A 22,333-nucleotide genomic window follows, 5' to 3' on the forward strand; every position below is an offset into this window, starting at 1 on the left:
CAAAAGGACTAGAACTCTGCCTAGAAAAGAGACCTCTTTAGCACCTTCCAGAGGTTATTAGCCATACACTCTAATGGGAAGGAAAAAGGCAAGGATCCCGACACGCTTCTCTTCACAACGGTTGGGGGCATGCATTTATTTAAAATAGTTTAATCCCAGGCTCAAAGCAACTCTCATATACTCCAGAAAAAACCCATTTTGCATACTCTCTACACCAGGGGCAGGCAACCTAAGGACCGTGGGCCGGATGTGGCCCAATCGCCGTTGGACAGTCTGGGAATCAGTGTGTTTTTACATGAGTAGAATGTGTCCTTTTATTTAAAATGCATATCTGGGTTATTTGTGGGGCCTGCCTGGTGTTTTACATGAGTAGAATGTGTGCTTTTACTTAAAATGCATCTCTGGGTTATTTGTGGGGCCTAGGAATTCGTTCACCCCCCCCCCCCCCCAAATAGTCCGCCCCCCCACATGGTCTGAGGGACGGTGGACTGGCCCACGGCTGAAAAAGGTTGCTGACCCCTGCTCTACACAGCAACTGGTCTCTCTCTTCCTTCTTCTCGTATTACGGATGCTTTGATATCTCAGATCCATGGTTGTGGAGGTGTGTGCAAAGGAGATGACAGACTATAAACTCATGGAGAGGAAGCCAAGGGACCTGCCTAGTTACCTGAGGATGCAATAGTTATTTCCAGGCAAGCAGAAAGACAAAGCTTTTATACACTGAAAGGGTTCTCTCTCTTATTCAGGTTGTCATTATCCTACAAGGGACTAACAGAAGGGCAGGTCTGCAGGATGGATTTGAGGGTCCAAAACAGTCACAGCAGACATCCCAGAGCTCCGTTGCCATGTGGATTTGGGGACAAGTAGGAAGGACAATGGGTTCTGCCCAAAAACAAAACAGCAGGCTTCTAGCAATCTTGAAGGGCAGCCGTGTTTTTCAAACACGTAGCCCAGCCTCTAGATCTGTGGTTCCCAAAGTGGGTGGTACGGCTCCTTCCGGAGTGTGGGGGGTGACCTGGGGGGTGCTAAGAGGCAGGAGGGCAGCAGAGGGGCACCGGAGGTATAAATGAGTGATAGGCTTTGGAAACCTGGCATCACCTGATCGAGTTCACCAATTTTGTTTAATTAATTGAACTAAACAGTTTCTATTGTCTTTTAGATAAATGTACAATTAATGGTTACTGTTTTGAATTTTACTGTGCTATTATCTGTCTTACTGGGCTGGGCAAACCACTATTCTGTATGTTTTTTATAGGGTGGGGGCACTGCAGGTAAGCTCATGGAACCAAAGGGGTGGGACCTCAAAAATGTTTGGGAACCACTGATCTAGAATAACTCATTTGTGGCATATCTACAAAGACTACTGAGGAACTGAGCCTAGAATGCTGGGGATGTCACATGGGAATTGGAGGGGGCCACAAAGATGCTGCTAGTACTGCTGCCCTCAATTCCTCAAGTTACAGTCTCTCTCCATCTCTGTCTGTCTCTCAGATTGTCAGCACAGAGGCCTCCCATGATGATTCATGCATGGATGTAGGAGAATTTTGCCATCTAGAAGCACGGCATGAAAAGCCACCACGGGGGGGGGGGGGGGCAGCGCAGCACAAGCAACAACCCTCGAGAGAAGACATGAGAGCTGCCATGTATTCAGCAGAGACCTTGGGAACAGAAGCTACCTGGGCCAGGAAGACTTCATCCTAAGAAACAATCAAGGACACCTTTCACCATGCAAATTCACTCAACCTCAGTGAAGCATCAGAGATGGCTGAAAGCTTACCGTGTGATTGTTCAGCATGAACTGCACAGCGCTGAGTTTCACCAGTTTCCTAACGCTGCTGTAGGTAGAAGCCATGTTAAGGAAACAGCACCAGTCAAAAACTGGTTAGAAAGCCCTGGGAGGATGAGGGGATGGTTCCTGGTACTGCCAACAAGGTAGCCTCATGCAAACTCGGGAAGATGGGTTCCTCAACCTGGTACTCTCCAGATTGTTCTGACTACAACTTCCATCAGCCCCAGCCAGCGTGACTGATTGAGTTAGGCCCTTAATGTCAAAGATGCCTATTGCAATATCTGCAGTTGCGTGTACTCATGCATTCACACACTCCATTGCTGACCCATAGGTCAGGCTGGCTAGTGACCCTAAGAACTTGAGAAATGCCTGCTGGCTCAGGCAAATGGTCCATCCAGTCCAGCATTCTGCTGTTTCCAGTAATGGATTTTCAGAAACACTGCTGCCTCCAGCTGTGGGGGCAGAACATAGCCACCATGGGATTTTTCACCTTCCTTCTGCTGTGTGCAAGTAACCTGCTCTGCAAGTACATTCATGTGGTAGATCTGCTCCCTAGTTATGGTCAGGACTGCAGAGATTAATCCGCATTGGGCTGGGAGTTGAAAAGGCAACTTCCAGCCCATAATTATTAATTACTGTATATTTTGCTCTATAAGATGCACTTTTCCCTTCCTAAAAAGTAAGGGGGAATGTGTGTGCGTCTTATGGAGCGAATGCAGGCAGGAGGCTCTGCTCAGCGCTCCCTTTAAAGAGCGCTCAGAGATTGTGTGTGGCCCATCACTGCCCTTCTTCCTCCTCGGGGAAAAGCCCCCAAGAGCCACACACATGCTCCACGCACTTTTTAAAGGGAGCGCGGCTCTTGGGGGAGCCTTCTGCACAGCCTCTTCTGGGCAAGGGGAGCCTTCATCCCGCTGCCCGGGAGAGGCTTCGTGCGGCTATCCCATAAGCCAGGACAGCAAGAGGCTATCCCAGAAGCCAGATCCCTCCTGTTCCCTACCCATCTAGGCTAAGCTTCTTCCCCAATTTATCTGCACTTTACAAATACAAAGCGAGTTAAGAAAATGAATTTAACCTATTCTAGTGCAAAACCCTAGTACTTAGCTGGAATCAATCGCCTAGGGGGTAGGGGCCGTTTTTTTCTAGGCAAAATGAGAACTGAGATGATGATTTTGAGGCAGACCAAGTTATCAAGTGCCAGGCTGGAAATGGGACAGTGAGCCCTGAAGGACATCAAAGCAAGGAAGCCTGGCTTTGCCTGACAGCTGCATGCAACTGTGATGATGTGTGAATTTGGTGCCCAAACCCAAGGAAGAGATCTGCTGAAAAGGATATCCAATGGAGAGGTCGTTGAGAAGCTGTAGTGTCTTGGAGGTGATCGGCTCACACCGCCCCCAGTACTTCAGGTTGGTGATGCTAGAAGGGGAGGAAAAAAAATGCACTCAGATTCAAGACTGCCCCTCCTTTCTCTCACCCATCTCCATCCTCCCCTAAAGCCACAGACGACGACATAAGCCAGAAAATACCAGTGTAAAGTCACAGTACTTACATTTGGTTGACTAGAAAATTATCCTTCAGATAATCTTCACTACTTGGATCCCAAAGCTACACTGGCCCAAACTCAGGGCCCGTGGAATGCTGTGGCACTGTTGGGCCGATTTCTGCAGCAAGGGCAAGAGAATCCTGCGGCAGTGACAACATGCCCCTCTGCCGTGAGGCAACCTGCCCCTTCCACCACCGGCTGCAGAATTCCAGAAGCCCTTGTGAAGAGTCTCACCCAGCAGCCACAGGCCTCAAGGTGGGCAGCCAAGGGCTGATTCGGCCTGGGGGCTAGGGAGGGAAGTGCTTGACCCCCTCGGCCCCTCAGGAGCTCGACTGGCTCATCCCAGGCCACACTTGCAAGAAGGGAGCAATGCTACCAGGGGGTGGGCAAGGGCAGAACAGTCCTGCCTTGGAAGGTGGCTGGCGTGCAAAACAGAGCATGCCTTTTCACTCCTGCCTAGGCAGGTGAGTTCCTCTCCAGGTAAAACTGCTGCTGGGAGGAGAAATCTCATGTGGGGGAAGGCATAGAGGAGGACAGGTGCATCTCTGGAGCAGCCCATCAGCCAAGCTCAGGCCCAAGGTTCAGTCTGTAGCCAGGAGGTGTTCCTTCTCTACTCTCTGAGCATCCCAGCAGAGGCTCAAGGGCTTCAGAGATGTATGATGGACAAGCGCAACTGGCAAGGAGTCAGAACACTTACATTTTCCCTATGAAGACACTCAGGACCATGGTCTCATCATTCAGCCCAAGGACCTCCGAGAGCCGCCGATATAGCTAGAAGCGGAAAACAAAGTCAAGCTTAGAGGCCTCCATAGAAATTGTTATTTTTCCTTTAAGACCAAAGGTGCCTGGAGGAAAGAGAAGCCTAGCAGGTCAGGAAAAAGAAACCACAACACTCAGTGGCTGTTTAGTATGGCACCTGCCTCCTAGAATCATTTAAGAATACAAGAAGAGCCTGCTGCAACAGGCCAATGGCCCATCTAGTCCAGCATCCTGTTCTCACTGTAGTTATGCAGGATTTGAGCACGAGAACTACTCTCCCCTCCAGTGCTTTCCAGCAACTGGTATTCCAGCGTTTTGGCCTAACCGTGGAGGCAGAGCATAGTTATTGTGGCTAGTAGCCATCAATAGCTATATAGAGCTCAGGCTTTCTTTCCTGCTGCTTGTGGGGTAGCTCTTTTGGGCTTCACAGCCGTGCTGCCCTCTGTCTAGCCCAGACCCCACCCCGGTATTCCCCATTTGGAGGAAGCATTCACTTGGAACTCCTCCAAGCACCCTGCACCTCTCGATTTGGGTACGAAGAAGCTGCAAGATGAAAACATTTGACTCCTGCTTTGGCCACTAGCCTTAACCGTGGCCGACTTCCAACAGCCAGCAACTCACAAAAAAGCAGTCGCAGGTGGAGCCTTTCATTATGACATGAGAGCAGGTAGGTCCGAAAACATAAAAGCCACTAGGAGGCCGAGGAGGCATTTACCTTGGAAGACTTCTGCACCTGGTCTCCGATGTAGATCTTCCGGAACTGCTCAAAGAAGCTCAGCATGGCAAGCTCGAGCTTCTCGTTGCCGGCCTGAGCCAGGCGCGAGTCGGTTAGGTTCATGAGCTGAAGAACCCTAGAGAGGCAACAAGTGAGGGGGTGGGCATTGAAGGTCATGCAACATCACAGAGGCTCAGTACTTAGCCAGCAAGTTTGAGATTGCCCCTGCCATGAGGAAAGGGTGCCTCTTTGTTACCCCAATGTTAGAAGAACGCAGGCATTAAGAGCATGAACTGCAGAACTCTGCACACACTCTCGACACAAGGAGAGGGGGCTAACTGTAGGGCAGACGCTTGTGTCACTGGACACCAGACTAAAGATGCAGCCACCGGGCAGTTAGGCAGCCTGCGGCCATGATAGTCACCACTGGAAGGTGCCTCTGAGACGCAGGACTTGCTCCAGTTCACTGGTGTCCAACCACCCGTCAGCAGCATGCAAGAACGAATTGTATCAATGGGCAGGGGGAATATTCAGTCAGGCTTCTGTGCTCTCTACAGGCTGAAAATGACTCAATGCACTGCCCAAAATTTTAGGTAGGGTTGAGCCAAAGAGGGTGTAGTGGTTTTCTTTGATTAACTACTCCAGTTGCGATGTTTAAAACAACTTTTACTTGGTCAGAACAACAGCAACCATTGGGAACTCACAAAAGCAGCGTTCAAAGGCTTGTGAGTAAACACAGGCATATCTAGTGGCATTCCTGTGCATTAACTTTACACAAGCAGAAAAATTAAGTCACAATCTCAGAGGAAAAGCATGCAGGCATGCATGATCAGAGATGATGCCGCAACTGGCGTGATTAATTGAAGAAAATCCACTACAAGGGCTTAAAAGACTCTCAGGGATCCCTGACCTGTGTAGAATGTTAAGTATTCAGTCAAGTTCAAAATGCTTCTCACCCAATGTTGTCTGCTGTTTTAGAAGCGTTTTCTATACTTTCCTAATTATGTTTTACCCCAGAATGCACAACTTGTATTTGGCAAGAGGAACCCCCCTATGTGCAAGCAGTCTCTGCGCAATAAGATGGAGATTTGTATAATCTATTCTGCTTCCACTAATTCTGGAATGGACGCTCCTCAGAGTTCAAACTTGTGCAGTACACAGCCCTCGTGATAATCCTGAAGGTAAGAGCAACCACAGAGCTGTGCCACTAATTCTCCCACGCACCCAGCCAGCCACCAATCCCAGATAACAGCTCTTCCTTATGGCCCTTTCCATATTCTAGTGTTTTCACCACGAAGAAACCAGGGCTGCTAAGGAATCCAACGGCTCCTACCGACAAACCAGCTCGCCGTCCATTGCGTCCTGCTCATCTGTGCTGGCAAATGACACTCGGCCACCAATCACAGCCCCAATGATATAGACGAGCCATGTCAGGCGTCCTGAAACCAGAAGAGCAAGAGTCCTGATCCACAGAAGTGTTTCCCTGAAAAGCTAAGGTCAAGGTCCAACAACTGGGGAAGGTGGGATTCCCTTGCATCTACAGTCCATACTAAAAAATACCTCAACCACTCTACTTCTGAAAGTAGATAATCTGTTGCACTGCTGATTTTATAGTTAGAAGCAGTTAAAAGCAGTGGCTTTAAATTGCCAGCGCTTTAATTTCTTCTTCCTCCTAACCACAGGTGACAACTGCTATTCTTTTTTCTTTAACCCCAGCAGTTTCAACCAGCATCTAATAGGTGCTAATGCCCCTTTCCTCTGATATTTTTCTCTTAAGCTAAAACTTGCCACCTACTCTCTTACTGTCCCAAAATCCTTTGCCATTTCCACTGCTCCATTACTGCAACACATACTATAATTTGCAGCAAATGATGCAAGAGAGGGCAGCAAAACAGAGTCCCTTCCTGCCGCATGCCATATCTGCTTTGCTGACAAATCTCTGGAGGAAAGCAATTCACGTCCCCTTTTCCAAGATCTGTTCAAAGTAGTTTACAACCTGAAAAATTCACAGCAAATACCCATGACAAACTAATTAAAATATGCACAAAGGGTCACAATCTTAAAGTACACTGGGTTGGCTAGGAGCAGCAGCAGCACCCTATACAACCCCTTTCCCTGAAATCTTCTTTGCTGTGATGGACAGGAGCGATGCAGCTGATCTCTGGGCCCTCACCTTCCTGCACAGCCACATCCACAGGGATGGCTGTCGCACTCTGCAACAGCTCCTGGTAGGACTGAGCTGACTGGTCAAACAGCTGCACAAGGAGAGCACACGTCTTCTCATATTCACAGCGCCCGATAGTGGACAGCTGGTCTAGCTGCTGCTGCACCAGGCCCGTGTCGTCCAGTGGATCTTCCAAGCCGTCTCTGCATGGGGAGCAAACAGCAAGGCAGGGAGAGAGAGTGAAACGCGGCTCCCAGAAGGTGGATCAAACTTGTTTCCCAAAAAACGCTGCTCAGTTCTCACCTCTAGGCTGTAAGGCAAGGCCCACTATGCTCTTGTTTTGTGGCAACTCTCTGGAGGAGGCCAGCAAATCCACCTGTAAATCACTACCTGGCAGCTCTGTTGAGCCCAAGGCCCACATTTTGTTAAACTGGAAATAGTCATTCATTCACTCACTCACTCACTCATTTATGCTGATGCAATTTTACCTGTTTACCTTATGATAAAATTGTTTAGCTGTTTATTGGTCCTGTTGATATGATTTTCAATTTTTCTATATCATTTTTCTATGGTTTTTTATTTTTTTTTACTTTGCTTCCCACTCTGGGACTCAGAACCTTCAAATAAGAGGGAGCTACAATTAAGACTGATAAGTACCGTATTTTTTGCTCTATAAGACTCACTTTTTCCCTCCTAAAAAGTAAGGGGAAATGTGTGTGTGTCTTATGGAGCGAATGCAGGCTGTGCAGCTATCCCAGAAGCCAGAACATCAAGAGGGATTGCTGCTTTCACTGCGCAGCAATCCCTCTTGCTGTTCTGGCTTCTGAGATTCAGAATATATTTTTTTTCTTGTTTCCCTCCTCCAAAAACTAGGTGCGTCTTGTGGTCTGGTGCGTCTTATAGAGCGAAAAATACGGTAAATAAATAACCACAGCATATTTTTGTGTGGGTAATAACTCCCACAACAACAGATCAATATTAAAATCCCCACGTGGTAAAGCATTTAAAAAACAAACAAGCAGATGCAGCAGATAAAACCAAGTTCTTAAAACACAGCAACCCTAAAATCACCCCAACACAGACCAGAATGAAAAAAGGCCTATCAGAGGGGGAGGGGAGTCATGTGTATTTCCCTGGGAAGGATGTTGTAGGGTTAGGGGGCCACCACAAAAAATGCGCTGCTGCTGGTACTCACCAACCTAACAGCTTTTACCAGTGCACTGGACAGCAGCCGCAGGACCAAGCTTATAGCTTGTGTAGGTACGTATGGGTACAGGGGTCCTTCAGATAACTGGGTCCTGAACTGCTTAGGTACCAAACAAGGGCTTGTGCAGGCTGTTCTCCCTCCACTCCTTGAGTACCACTTTCCCCTTGGCCTCTTTACCTCAGTATGATGTGCACAGACTCCAGCCTGGAGGTGATGTAAGCTTTGGTGACTTCAGGCGTGTAAGTCTCCAGCATGTGTGGCTCTGTGGCTTTGACGTAAGGAACGGAGGCTGCCAGGCGCTGCCACAGGCTCAGGAGATAGTGAACGCTGTTCGGAGCAAATTCCCAGTGCTGCAGGAACAAAGGGGAGGAAACGGAATGCCACTTGCGGGCTGGCCAGCGTCCCCCACCCCAACCTTTGGGCTTAAGGACATGGGAGCCATTCAAGCAAACAGCCGTCAACATTTTTAAGTAGAGTAAGCAGCACAGTACAGATCTCTTTGGACACCTGTATGCTTCTAAAGGGGAACCTAAAGTCAGTACTTGGGACCTTGAACATCCTTATTTTTTTGGGGGGTGGGGTGTCGTGCATCTCAGCACCTGAAAACAAAGGAAGCGCCTCCATTTTTATAAAATCAAACAAGATTCTGCCATGCTGGCCAAGGTAGCGGATTTTCTTCTATTCACCACTCCAGTTGCAATGTTTACGATAGCTTTTATTTGGTCAGAACAAGAGTAGCTTATACAGAGGCACTCCCTCACCTTAGCTTTTACACATGCGCAGAAATTAAGTCACATTCTCAGAAGAAAAGCATGCCTGCATTATCAGAGCTGGGTGCCTGGTTAAGCAAGAAGAATTCAGTGTCTACTTTCTATCAAACAGGTCCAAGGCCGAGATTTCCCCCCACACAAACATTACAGAAACATACAGTAAGCAGATTCTCCGAACAATATCCTTTCACACACTTTCTAAATTCCCTCACATGCAGGCTACCTAATGTCAGTACGTTTCCCACACATGGGGAGAGGAGATGTTTCGAAGACTGGTAGCCCTGACAGACGGTATGCTTTGCCTTGCTGTGGTCTGCATGGTTGGAAGTGTTTTCTGTTCTGAATGAGCTAAAATGCTGTGCAGCGAGGAACAAACCAAGGCAATTCTGCATAATGACAGGGGGCACAATATTACTTGAATGACAGGGGGCACAATATTACCTTATGCACCTTATATACCCACAGCAGGAGACTCTGAGAGGGCCGCCCACCACTCCCCTCTCAGTTTCAACCTAACGAGGTCAAAGTTTGCAGTGTGATTTTGGGTGCTCTCCCCCTGCTGAAAACCCTCCCTCCGCAACACACACGCACACAGTGCCAAACCACACAGCTTCTCACCTGCAAGCTGGTTACTGTGAAGTTCGCAATGAGGCGGATGACCTCAGGGTAGTTTTCCACTTTCACCAGCTCCCCGAGCTGGTAATTGCTTTTCAGGCGGGCCAGAAGTCGACAGAACTCATGGTAGTTGTTTGGGTCTGACAAGCTCTGGGAAAGGAACAAATTTTGAAATGGGTCATGGCACAGGAATCAGTAAACAGGATTGATTATTTAATTTGTATCCCACCCTCCATCTGAAGATCACAGGGCAGTTCACAACATAAAAGTGTGGCACAGCACAAAAAACATCTGTTCCCATGGCTGGGACTAGTGAAGGCTCATCACTGTGGCATGCAATGAATGGGTCTACCTGAGAGTCCAGGCAACAGCAGCCCAACACTGCCGGTGGTAGGGGCTGCCATTAAGTACAATATCCGAAACACTAATTTGTTCAGGCACTAAATAACTGAGCACCTAAGACCCCTGACTCGCTCTGCAATGGTGGTGGGCGTCCTACCACCATGAACCAGCCTGGCACACAGTGTGGAGTCAACAGCTGCCGTTGTCTTCAGATGGGGCACAGCAATGTCGCTCAAATCTGTTGTGCACCAAGAATGGCAGGTACTGGCTGGGTGAACTTTATGAAGCCCGGAGTAAGCTGAGGTTCTTGTGACCTGCATCTCTTTGTAGCTTCTTATTATCTAGCAGAATAAAGAGATATACAAAGAGAGACCTTGTCCCAAGTTCCTGCCTTTACCTACCACAAAAGGCACCGTCTACACACGAGGAGGAATCAGCAACTTGGGGAAAAGGTTTGCAGAAGTGGGGGGGGGGGACACACCAGAATGGGGGGTGGGAGGAAACATAAGAAGAGACTGCTGGGTTGGGCCAAAGGCCCATCTAGTCCAGCACCCTCTTTTCACAATGCCAACCAGATGTTCCAATCGGAAACCTGTGCAAGAGCACTCTCCTCTCCAGTGGTTTTCAACAACTGGAATAACAGTCCAATGAGAACAGAGCACGGTCAGTGGATATGGAAGGAGTGACTAAAAAAACTGAAGAGTGAACACGGCAATACACACACATGTGTGTACTATAGGTTGCAGAGCTCAGCACAGAGACTTGCAAAAAAAAAATCTTTTTGTTGCTGGTTTCAGTATGAAACACTCACATACTGACGGATCTCAATCCTGTGACATTTTCTCAGTTATTTTTCCCCCTCCGATTTTGCCTGCCCAAAGTTAACCACGTGTACAATGAAGTTTTGTGTTTATTCACCCTCTTAAGCTTTGCCCTGGTTGCCAGCTAGTTTACCACCTGTTGCTCAGTTCCATGGGCCTTTGGCTCTCCACTGTTTCCAAGCTTCAAGAGGCAGTTTGTGACCACACACACACACACACGGTTAACTCCCATCCACAGTTCTGACAGACTCACCTGAGGGTTTTCCAGTATTCGCTTGACACCATCAACGAGATGAGACAGGAACTTCGCTCTTTCTGCATTGTTAAATAGGGACCTACGTACAGAGGCGATTTGCACTAGACATGATAAGACCTAAAGGTAGGAGGGTGAATAAAAGGGAGAACCGTAAGCTGTTTGGAATAAAATATAAACCAAATACACACTTGCATTGGCACATAGGTTGTGGAAAGACAATGCAAACAAGCAGGTAACCATTTTGCGGAGGGAGGGAGGAAAACTTCCTCCTGATCTCCCAACAGGGTGATCAAATCCAACTGTGAATCTTCTTAAGGGGACGTGTGCCCCTGGAACATATGCCCCTGCCCACTAAGTCAGGAATGCCACACTCACCAGAGGTGAAAACGTAGGAGGGATGGAATGGTACAGGTCAAAAAACAGCTGTAAAGTTGAGGAATCTAGAAAGGCTGGAAGAAACAAACAACACATCACCGTGGATACCCGAACTCTGGCAAAGTGGTTCAACCCAGCACTCGTGACTATCTCAGGCCTTCAGCTTTGCTCAGCGCAGCATCCCTACCAACACCCTTGGCACTGACGGGTCTTTCATAATCATTATAAGATTCCTGCATTACATGGCATTGGACTAGATGGCCCTCATGGTCCCTTCCAACTCTATTATTCTAAAACTGGAGGCCAATCTACAGCATCATGGCCCTAATCCCCACTCTTAACTGCTTTTAAAGATGCTGAAAGACCTCAGGAGATCCATGAGTGCTTCTTCTCATGTCGCATATAACTTGGCTTAAATTCAGTGTGAAATGAGGCTTCGACTTAAAGCTGATGTGTCACAAGGAAGCAAAGCAGGAGTTATCCATATATAAAAAGTGGTTCCCTGCTTGTGGAATGCTTTCCCTAGGGAAGCTCGCCTGCCACCTTTACATATCTTCAGGCGCCAGGCAAAAACGTTCCTCTACTCCCAGACCTTTGCCTAATTAAACAAACCATGGCCTTTTAAACTGTGTTTTTGTTTGTTACTGTGGGGTGTATTTCTGTGTTTTTCTACTGTAAACCGCCCTTTGATCCTCAGATGAAGACGGTATAGAAATTTTAAACATCACCGCCCACCCAGAGCTGAGACTGGAAACACAGAGCTTTCAGACTTCAATACAGTCATACCTCATGTTATGTTTGCTTCATGTTACGTTTTTCAGGTTGCGTCCCGCAGCGACCCAGAAGTACCAGAAAGGGTTACTTCCAGGTTTCACCGCTCGTGCATGCGCAGTAGCACTAAATTGCACTTTGCGCATGCACAGTAGCACCAAATCACGCCGCACACCTGCGCAGACACGGCGCTTCAAGTTGCGGGCTTTTCATGTTGCAAACGGGCCTCCAGAACGGATTCCGTTCACAACCAGAGGTACCACTGTACAAGAAAATTCTCTAATATTCAGCAGCAGCTGCTGAATGAACCTAGCATGCAGAAGCAAACTGTTTTCTTTCTAAGACAACAACAAAATGAAAACCAATGCTATTTGCAGAATGTTTCTGCTGAAAGATTCCCCCCACCCCGTGCTGGTTCCCCATTGAGGGAGGCGGTCATTCTGGAGAGAATTTTTTCAATTGGCATGAACTGAGCAGCAACTATCAAGTACAGCCTTGATTAAAAGTGCAGTCTTATGCTCTTTGTTTTCAAAGCTTCTACTAAACCAGCCTTCTTCAACCTGGTGTACTCAGTAAGTTTTGGACTACAACTCCCATCAACCCCAGCATGTGTGGCTGTGCTCCCAACACTGCCCCCACTACACCGCTGGCCAGTTGTGGTCAATGCGAGTTTCAGTCCAAAACCTAGAGGCAGCACCAGGATGGTAAAGGTTGCACTAAACATCCATCCATCCATTCACCACATGCAAGGGAAAAGGGACAAGGAGGGAAGAGGAAAGTATTAAGAAAATCAAAACTCAGGCTCAAATTTCTAGACATTTTACAACTCCATACTCATCTTTTTCCATACAAGCTACAGCGTGGAGCATTAAAGCACTTCACTTGTGCCAACCTGGTGCCCTCTGGATGTTTTGGACTACAACTCTCAACAGCCCCAGCACAGGAATACTTAAATTGGGGATCTGTCAGCACACTGGTCACTCAGAGAATGGGAAGTCTGCGCACAGCTTGCAAAGTCACACCTGCTGTTGATCAAGTTCCCCTCACACAGCTCACTTCCCAAGGCCTCTCACAGCTGGGCCAGAGCAGGGAAGAAAGGCGCTTTACCTGATCTCCAGCTGGTGGGGATCTGCACGGTGCAAAGGTCATCTGAGGACTCATCTGTTGATGTACCAATGAAGTCGAAGTTTAGGCAGTTGTGTGTAAGCTTGAGAAGCTGCATGAGGAGGCCGTGCTGGCTTTCATCGTTCAGGTTCAGGTTTTTCCCTGAAGCCTACCAGAAGAAGAAAAATAGAATGGAAAACCGCATCTGTTAATGGGCAGAGTTCAAGACAGCTGCCAAGCCTAAAGGAAAAGGGAACCCTGGAGTGGAAAGGCAAAAGGGTTTCATCTCAGGCCTCCCCTACCAGAAACACTGGAATGCCCCAATCTTACAGTAAAAGAAAAAGTGGAGTTTTATTTCCTGTGGAGCTCAGTTTAAATAAATAATAATAATGTTTTTATTTATTTATACCCTGCCCATCTGGTTGGGTTTTATATCCAACACATATAAAAACATAATAAAAAAACTGAACACTAATAATAACAATCTGAACCAATATAAAAAGTCACAATAACTTTAAAATAAACAACTTAAATAAAGCAATAGTCAATAATGCATTAGAATTTAATAGTAAACAGTAAAATTAAACATCAGCAAATAATAGACAGTTCATATTTATTGATTACAATAAAGAATTACTATAAAAAACAAAAATAACGGCAAGTCTCAGTGCATAAAATACTACAAAACATACAAAACCATGTAAAAGGACATGGCTTTTATTCAGTGCCTACCCTCAATTTTCTGCTGCTTTATTTCTGTTATTTACAGTGGTACCTCGGGTTACAGAAGCTTCAGGTTACAGACTCCGCTAACCCAGAAATAGTACCTCGGGTTAAAAACTTTGCTTCAGGATGAGAACAGAAATCACATGGCAGCAGCGCGGCCGCAGCGAGAGGCCCCATTAGCTAAAGTGGTACCTCAGGTTAAGAACAGTTTCAGGTTAAGAACGGACCTCCAGAACGAATTAAGTGCTTAACCTGTGTGAGTGCCTGGAGGCGGTTGGAGGTTGGATGGCGGCTAACAGATTGAGGTTGAATCCTGACAAGACAGAAGTACTGTTTTTGGGGGACAGGAGGCGGGCAGGTGTGGAGGATTCCCTGGTCCTGAATGGGGTAACTGTGCCCCTGAAGGACCAGGTGCGCAGCCTGGGAGTCATTTTGGACTCACAGCTGTCCATGGAGGCGCAGATTAACTCTGTGTCCAGGGCAGCTGTCTACCAGCTCCACCTGGTACGCAGGCTAAGACCCTACCTCCCCGCGGACTGTCTCGCCAGAGTGGTGCATGCTCTAGTTATCTCACGCTTGGACTACTGCAATGCGCTCTACGTGGGGCTACCTTTGAAGGTGACCCGGAAACTGCAATTAATCCAGAATGCGGCAGCTAGACTGGTGACTGGGAGTGGCCGTCGGGACCACATAACACCGGTTCTGAGAGATCTGCATTGGCTCCCAGTACGTTTCCAAGCACGATTCAAAGTGTTGGTGCTGACCTTTAAAGCCCTAAACGGCCTCGGTCCTGTATACCTGAAGGAGCGTCTCCACCCCCATCGTTCAGCCCGGACACTGAGATCCAGCGCCGAGGGCCTTCTGGCGGTTCCCTCATTGCGAGAAGTGAGGCTACAGGGAACCAGACAGAGGGCCTTCTCGGTAGTGGCGCCCGCCCTGTGGAACGCCCTCCCATCAGATGTCAAAGAGATAAAGAATTACCTGACGTTCAGAAGACATCTTAAGGCAGCCCTGTTCAGGGATGTTTTTAATATGTAATGCTGTATTGTTTTTAATACTGATTGGGAGCCGCCCAGAGTGGCTGGGGAAACTCAGCCAGATGGGCGGGGTATAAATAATAAATAATAAATTATTATTATTAAATTATTATTATTATTATTATTAACCTGAGGTACCACTGTACTGCATTCACACATCACATTTTTCTCCAAGGTGGTGTACACGATTCTCCCCTTCCTCTTTTAACCCCCACAACAAGCCAGTGAGATAGGTGAGGCTGAGAGTGAGTGAATGGCTCAAAGTCACCTAGTGAGTTTCATGGCCAAGTGGGAATTTGAACCCAACACTGCTTCTTGTCCTCTCATATTGTATCACAGTGTGGTACATTGGCTTGACAGCCACAGACAGAAAGTCTTTACAGAGGGTGGTGAACACAGAACATGATATCATGGGCTGTCCCCTGAGCCCGCTAGATGACATCACAAGGGATCGTTGCCTTAGGAGAGCGAGAAAAATTCTCAGGGACGATTCATACCCTGGCCAGCACCTTTTTAATCTTCTACCCTCGGGCAGGAGATACAGAAGTACAGTGGTGTCCCGCAAGACGAACGCCTCGCAAGACGGAAAACCCACTAGACGAAAGGGTTTTCCGTTTTGGAGGCGCTTCGCAAAACGAATTTCCCTATGGGCTTGCTTCGCAAGACGAAAATGCATTGCAAGTTCCTGCGGTTTTTCCCCCTCCCCCCCTTTTTCTAAGCCGCTAAGCCGCTTATCAGCTGATCTGCTAAGCCGATAAGCCGCTAAAAGCGCTAATCCGCTAAGCCATCAATGGGCTTGCTTCGCAAGATGAAAAAACCGCTAGACGAAGAGAATCGCGGAACGGATTCTTTTTGTCTTGCGAGGCACCACTGTATAATCAGTCGTACCAACAGGCTAAAAAACAGTTTCTATCTGTGGGCTGTTACGCTGCTGAACGGAAAATAATAATAGTGCAACTGACTTTCGGGGTTGGTGTGTTGTGCGACAAGCACAGAGAGTGCAATGAGATCGAGTGTTTGTGGGGGGAGGGGGAGGCTCGGTTAATTTCATTGTACACAGGTTGTACATTGACAATAAAGGTATTATTATTATTTAGTTCCCTTTTCAGGACAACTAAATTTCTCATCAATACAGCTCAGCTAATTTAAAACCACACAGGTGTTTGCTTGACAGAGCATTCTTCACAGAAGCTATTTCAGGGTCCTAAACCCACAGCTAGAAGAAAACACTGTCCAAAGTTCCACCCCCCACCAAAAAAGGTTGTTCTCACATCACCTGTTTTAGTAAATTGCACGAGAGAGTGAAAATATCAAACAAAGATGAATCTCGGAATGAAGAGGCTATTTTCCTGTGCTTGGTCAGTGGGTGTGTAGTGTCTGCCTGGGTGGGGTGGGGAGCAAGGAAAGAGAGATAGAGAGAGAGAAAGAGATCATTAGAACTCAAGTGTCTGTTAAAGAGTGCAGAGTCAAAGTAACCATCTCAATAAAGGAAAAACACGAAACAGCAGAACACCCCATATACTGCCCTCTGCCAGTAAATAAAGCATGCTAACCACCTAGAGGGGGATGCGGGTGGCGCTGTGGGTTAAACCACAGAGCCTAGGACAGAAGGTCGGCGGTTCGAATCCCCACGACGGGGTGAGCTCCTGTTGCTCGGTCCCTGCTCCTGCCAACCTAGCAGTTCAAAAGCACGTCAAAGTGCAAGTAGATAAATAGGTACCGCTCCGGCAGGAAGGTAAACAGCGTTTCCGTGCGCTGCTCTGGTTCGCCAGAAGCGGCTTAGTCATGCTGGCCACATGACCCGGAAGCTGTATGCCGGCTCCCTCAGCCAGTAAAGCGAGATGAGCACCGCAACCCCAGAGTCGGCCACGACTGGACCTAATGGTCAGGGGTCCCTTTACCCTTTAACCACCTCGAGCACTAATTTCATAGAACTCTAGGGTTTGAATGGAACCCAAAGGCCATCTAGTCTAACAGCCTGCAATGCAGGAATCCCAGCTAAGAATTTAGAAGACCGTTCAAAGATTTACAGTTCTGCAGAACAAAACTGTGACAGCCTGGCAGCATTCAGGCAATGCCCAAGTTTCCCGACTGAGGTTGACTGTCTCCTTTGCATGGGGTGCAGGCTAAGCCATCTAAATGCCTGGAAAGGAGAAGCTGGAGGAAGAGGGTGATTATTTGCAATTTTGCAAAGAGTGGCTTTGCCATTCTTACTGAAGAAGTGAGGACTTTTGGCTGAGGAAGAACTCTGGGTCACCATCACTTAATGCTTTTCATAGAAAGCAGTGCCCTTCTGAGTCTCTGGATAGGGAAGAGGTGTAAACGAAGCCTGAGATAGCAGAGACTAATCTCTGGAGGGAGTGCTCAATTTCTTACCACCAAAGGACATGAAATCAGTGCATAACATACAGCAGCAATCCAAAGGAGAAGCGTTGACACTGAGTTTACTGGCGAAGGCTGAGGCACTTACTTGATTAATTTCATTTGTTAGCTGAGACAGGATTGTCACTCCTATGATGCAGTGTTCTACACTGTCCTGGAGAAGGAAAAGGCAGAGTCAGACTGAATGACAAGGGAGGTCAAAGCAGCAAGATGACAAATGTTACTGCATGCGTGCGCGCGCGCACACACACACACACACACACACACAATTAAGATTCCTTGGGCAGAAGCGATTTTGTACTGTGCATTGATGGTTTTTGGTTTTAATATTTTGGGTACTCTCTATTATTGTGTTTCATTATTTTAATTTATTGTTGCAAACCACCTTGAAGGGTTTTCCATCAGCCCCAGTGCCAAATGGCCTTGCTGGCTGGGAGTTACAGTACAGCTAGAGAGCATTAGGTTGGTGACGACTGTCTGATGGATCCCGGGAAGCCTCTTGGTGAAACCACTACATACGCCAAGTGGGACGGGTGGGGTGGAGGAAACGGCCAACCTGTAAAAACCTTGTGACGTCAGTGATGACGTTTCTGAAAACATATTCATCTTTCTGACAGTCAAACCAGCCCAGCTTTGTGATCCTGGCGTAGAGCTGAATTAGTGCCTGCGTAACGAAAGTTGCCAGCTTGGGTCTGGTGGCAAGGTAGTTGAGCACGTAGTTCCCTGAAAGACACGGAAACATCCAGATGAAGCAGAATGGCAAAGACAGGAGCCAAAAACTGATAAATAAAGCATCTCCTGAAGCTGACCTTTTGAAAAAACTTTCCCCCCTGCTGCAGCAACACAGAAAAGCCAACACAGGGGCTTGGACTAGATGGCCATTGATGTCCATTCTCTCTCTGCAATTCTATGCTTCTATAGCTGTGCCTGTTGGGTGTCCCTGGCGACTACATAATATCAAACCAAGGAGTAAGCGGGACATTTATTGTAATTTCTACACAGGCATGCGGGACTGGGTGAGCTCCTGTTGCTCGGTCCCTGCTCCTGCCAACCTAGCAGTTCGGAAGCACGTCAAAGTGCAAGTAGATAAATAGGTACCACTCCAGCGGGAAGGTAAACGCCGTTTCCGTGCACTGCTCTGGTTTGCCAGAAGCAGCTCAGTCATGCTGGCCACATGACCCGGAAGTTGTACACTGGCTCCCTCGGCCAATAAAGCGAGATGAGCACCGCAACCCCAGAGTTGGCCACGACTGGACCTAATGATCAGGGGGTCCCTTTACCTTTTTACACAGGCATGCACATGCTACCTGCTATATGTTGAGGACCCCACACCACATATGGAATGCATTGGGAAAGGAAATGGTGAGGGGGAAAACATGTGGCTCTGGAAAGATCCAAACCCTTCTGAGGTCAAGCGTCCACTTCTCTGGCATTAGCCAAATGTTACTCTATCTACTTACAGTAACCTCAGAGCAAGTTTCTTGAGGAAAGACTTGCTCAGGGTGACGCATAAATACGTTGGTTAGCCTTCAACTAACCTCCGACCCACCAACATTCATGGACCTCACTTAATCATGTTCATTAATTTCGGTGGATCTATACACTTGAGTAAAACTTAGCAACCGCCTTACTGACACAGCCAAGCTGGCTTTCCAAGTTGCTTCTGGGCCTAATTCAAAGTGCTGGCAATGACTTTGAAAGCCTTTTATGATTTGGGACCAGAATTTCCGATGGATGACCTTTTCCTGTGTGGACCTGACCACCTGCTGACGAGTGTCAGAGGCCCTGCTGTGAGTATCAACCGCCCCAGAGATATGTTTAGTTGGGACCAAGGAGAGTGGGTCTTCTCTGTGAGTGGCTCTGCAATTCCTCCACAAGGAACACTCATCCTGCCCCCTCTAGCGGCCTTCCATGGGATGAACATAATCTTCCTTTTCAAGAAGGCTTTTGGGCTATAAAGGGTTGGTCCCTTTTTGAAGTACAGTCATACCTCGGGTTACAGACGCCTTGGGTTGCGTGATTTCGGGTTGTGCACTGCGTCGAACCCGGAAGTACCGGAACGGGTTACTTCTGTGTTTTGGTGCATGCGCAGAAGAGCTAAATCATGACCCACGCGTGCGCAGATGCGTGGGTCGCGAATGCTGAGGGTTGCGAACGTGCCTCCCACACAGATCATGTTCACAACCTGAGCGTCCACTGTACAGTTGTACCTTGGAAGTCGAACAGAATCCGTTCCAATAGTCCATTTGACTTCCAAAATGTTTGGAAACCAAAGCATGGCTTCTGATTGGCTGCAGGAAGCTCCTGCAGCAATAGGAAGTCCCACTGGACGTTCGGCTTCCAAAAATAGTTTGCAAGCAGCAACAGTCACTTTCGGGTTTCCGGCGTTCGGGAGCCAAAACTGTTCGAAAACCAAGATATGACTGTACTTGTGCGTATTTAACTTGTGTGATTTCAACCTCACGTAGTTGAAGGCTGCCTGGTTGAAACTTAGGAAGTTAAATGCAAGCAAAGGCAGAGCGCTTTAAAGCGCTTTTAGTTCTGGGTCCACTTGGGGTTTCCAAGCACAGATTTTAAGCTCTCCCTCTTGCTTGTGGGGTAAGGCCCTCTCTTAGCACATTGATTCTGGGATGCTCTTGCGAGATCTCTGGGGACATCAGTGTTCCTACGAGATTTTGTGCAAGCATCTTTAGCCTGCTGGAGTTAGTGCACTAAGTAGGCCTTGGCCTCCAAGCAAGGAAGAGAGTTTAAAAGTTATTTTTCTGCCAGGTCCACTTGGGTCACTTTGTGCTTGTGGGGGTAAGGGTTCCGAGGGCTTGGATATATATGTGGAACCCTAGGAATTGAGCCTCCACGTAAGATGCAATAGTACTCTATGTAATTGTTGTGGTTAAATTATTTTCAAATGGCTGCTTGTGTTTCTAGACTGTTTTAACACTTTATGGGTGGCTTATTGGACTTAGTTAACCATTTAAAAAAGTTTTGACAAGCGATTGTTTCAGTTTACATTAGCAGTTTGCATTGGGCTTCTTAAGGAAAGGAAAGGTAAACATGTTTTAAATAATTATGCAATAAGACAAAGCCAACCCATAACTCCCCTGAAAAAACATGCCACATGCAATTGTAGTTTTGACAAAATGCCTCCTGAAGAATGGAAGATTTAAAATAATTGGCCTTATATATGATCTTGGCAGCACAAATGGTAATTGCAACTCAATGGAAAACAGCCCATTTTTTTTCAGTGAACACTTGGTACCACTCACTCTGGAATATAGCTATAATAGGAGAAAAGTATGCATAATTTGAGATTTTGATAAGGACTAGAACCTCCAGACACTTATTATAAAATTTGGCATTTTTTATGACATATACAGGGGAATTGTCATTTTCAAGACAACGCTTGTTACAAGCCTAACATATCTGGAACTATACTTGATAATACTGAGAAGGCTGATAGTCTTTACTTACTTTGTTATTTTAACCCATGTGCTACTGTACGCATTCTATGTGCCTATTTTATAGCTTTGTTTTTCATCTTTTAATTTTTAATCTGTTGTTATAATTGTTCTCTCTATTTAATATACATTTTAAAAAATGATTTTTTTAAAAAAAAAAACTTTGCCAAAAAAAGTCACATACTAGCAGCATGGTGATTAAGCATCGTGCCACTAAATGATTGAATAGTTGTTACAATTACTGAAGGCTAGCATTCAGGAAAGGTACAGAGAACTCTCGAAAGTTTAAAAAGCAAAAAGTAGCTGCACTGGTCTATAAGAAAAACTCCCAAAATCCAGTTTGGCAATACTGTTATTAGGACCAGCCAGCTGTCACAGGATGTACCAAGCATAATCGACTGAACTCCATGAACGACTCTCCAGAACTCTTCATCAGCTAAGATGCTACACAGATCACGGGATAAGGGGGGACAAGAAAAATAAAATGCAAAAATCAGGCTTTTGTTGAGACACCAATGTCAGCTTGCTTTCTCAGCCCCAAGACAGAAATTAAGGCTGAATAAGTCCCTCCCAAGTGCTACACTTAGCAGGTTACACTCTTCAGATTTGGGGATGATGTAACATTGGCTGACCCCTCTCTCAGATAAATTGAAGTTTAGATGTTCTGCTTGGAAACATGTGTGCTTCATTTAAGATTTGGGAGGGGGAACCTGCAGCCTTCCAGATGCTGCTATACTACAACAAACCCCATCATCCCTGACCATTGGGATCAATGCAGCTGACAGGAACTGTAGTACAAGAACATTTGGAGGGCCACAGGTTTATCACCACTGGTTTGGATTACACCCCCAACGTCAGTTTCTCAGCAGCCATTGTTTCTTTATCCCAGAATCCTAGGTGTGCAACCTGGCATCTGCAACACCCGGGAGAGACTTATTCAGCTAGTCACCACTATTTTGGACCTGGGCCTACAAGCTGATCTTAATGCTACAACATCAGCCTTGTGCTTGTACCTTTTTTCCTCCCCCTGTGAAACATCTTGTTTGATGAAAAGCTTGGGAGAACTCAAAAGCTTGCTGCACGTTTTTGATATTTTGATTTGCCCAACTGTAGATTTTGGCATCCTCTTTTAATACCATGGGCATCTTATAAACTCCTCATGTAGTTGATTTCAGTCTTGGGCATGCTGGCTCTCTTCTTCTACTTACGTATATCTATTCGCTGTTCCAAGGGCAAAGGGTTGTTTGTGCGTGACACCAGTTTCGTAAGGCATGTAGCTGCCAATAACTGGGAGTAAGACGACTGTAAAACACAAACAGAAAGCAAATGGTTAAATTGTAGGCAAAAACAGGAAAGGAAAAAGGTCAAGGATGTAAGTATGTTCACAAAGGTGAGGCAGTGTTAAGGCATGAACTGGGAGCCAGTCAGCAATAACTCACAATACGTCAGTGAAGTAAACTCTGTATTCAAAGAAATGAAAGCAGCTCAGGCCTAGTGAACACAGC

General features: G+C 46.9%; 1 protein-coding gene across 1 annotated transcript in view; it reads right to left on the reverse strand.

Moving 5' to 3' along the window:
* The window catches only part of XPO7 (exportin 7), a 52,429-nt gene that overhangs the window by 14,085 nt on the left and 16,011 nt on the right, over positions 1 to 22,333 (reverse strand). Inside the window, exons 3-17 of the mRNA XM_081868430.1 lie at positions 22,037 to 22,130; positions 17,930 to 18,096; positions 17,462 to 17,527; positions 16,268 to 16,372; positions 13,232 to 13,397; positions 11,354 to 11,427; positions 10,976 to 11,095; positions 9,563 to 9,709; positions 8,352 to 8,524; positions 6,977 to 7,170; positions 6,137 to 6,242; positions 4,804 to 4,939; positions 4,027 to 4,100; positions 3,122 to 3,202; positions 1,778 to 1,841 (exon numbers count right to left, since the gene is read on the reverse strand). Of these exons, the coding sequence (XP_081724556.1) occupies positions 1,778 to 1,841; positions 3,122 to 3,202; positions 4,027 to 4,100; positions 4,804 to 4,939; positions 6,137 to 6,242; positions 6,977 to 7,170; positions 8,352 to 8,524; positions 9,563 to 9,709; positions 10,976 to 11,095; positions 11,354 to 11,427; positions 13,232 to 13,397; positions 16,268 to 16,372; positions 17,462 to 17,527; positions 17,930 to 18,096; positions 22,037 to 22,130 (1,767 nt within the window). The remainder of the gene's footprint in view (positions 1 to 1,777; positions 1,842 to 3,121; positions 3,203 to 4,026; positions 4,101 to 4,803; positions 4,940 to 6,136; positions 6,243 to 6,976; positions 7,171 to 8,351; positions 8,525 to 9,562; positions 9,710 to 10,975; positions 11,096 to 11,353; positions 11,428 to 13,231; positions 13,398 to 16,267; positions 16,373 to 17,461; positions 17,528 to 17,929; positions 18,097 to 22,036; positions 22,131 to 22,333) is intronic.

The sequence above is a fragment of the Podarcis erhardii genome (assembly GCF_964252035.2).
Source record: "Podarcis erhardii genome assembly, chromosome: 7".
NCBI lineage: Eukaryota > Metazoa > Chordata > Lepidosauria > Squamata > Lacertidae > Podarcis > Podarcis erhardii.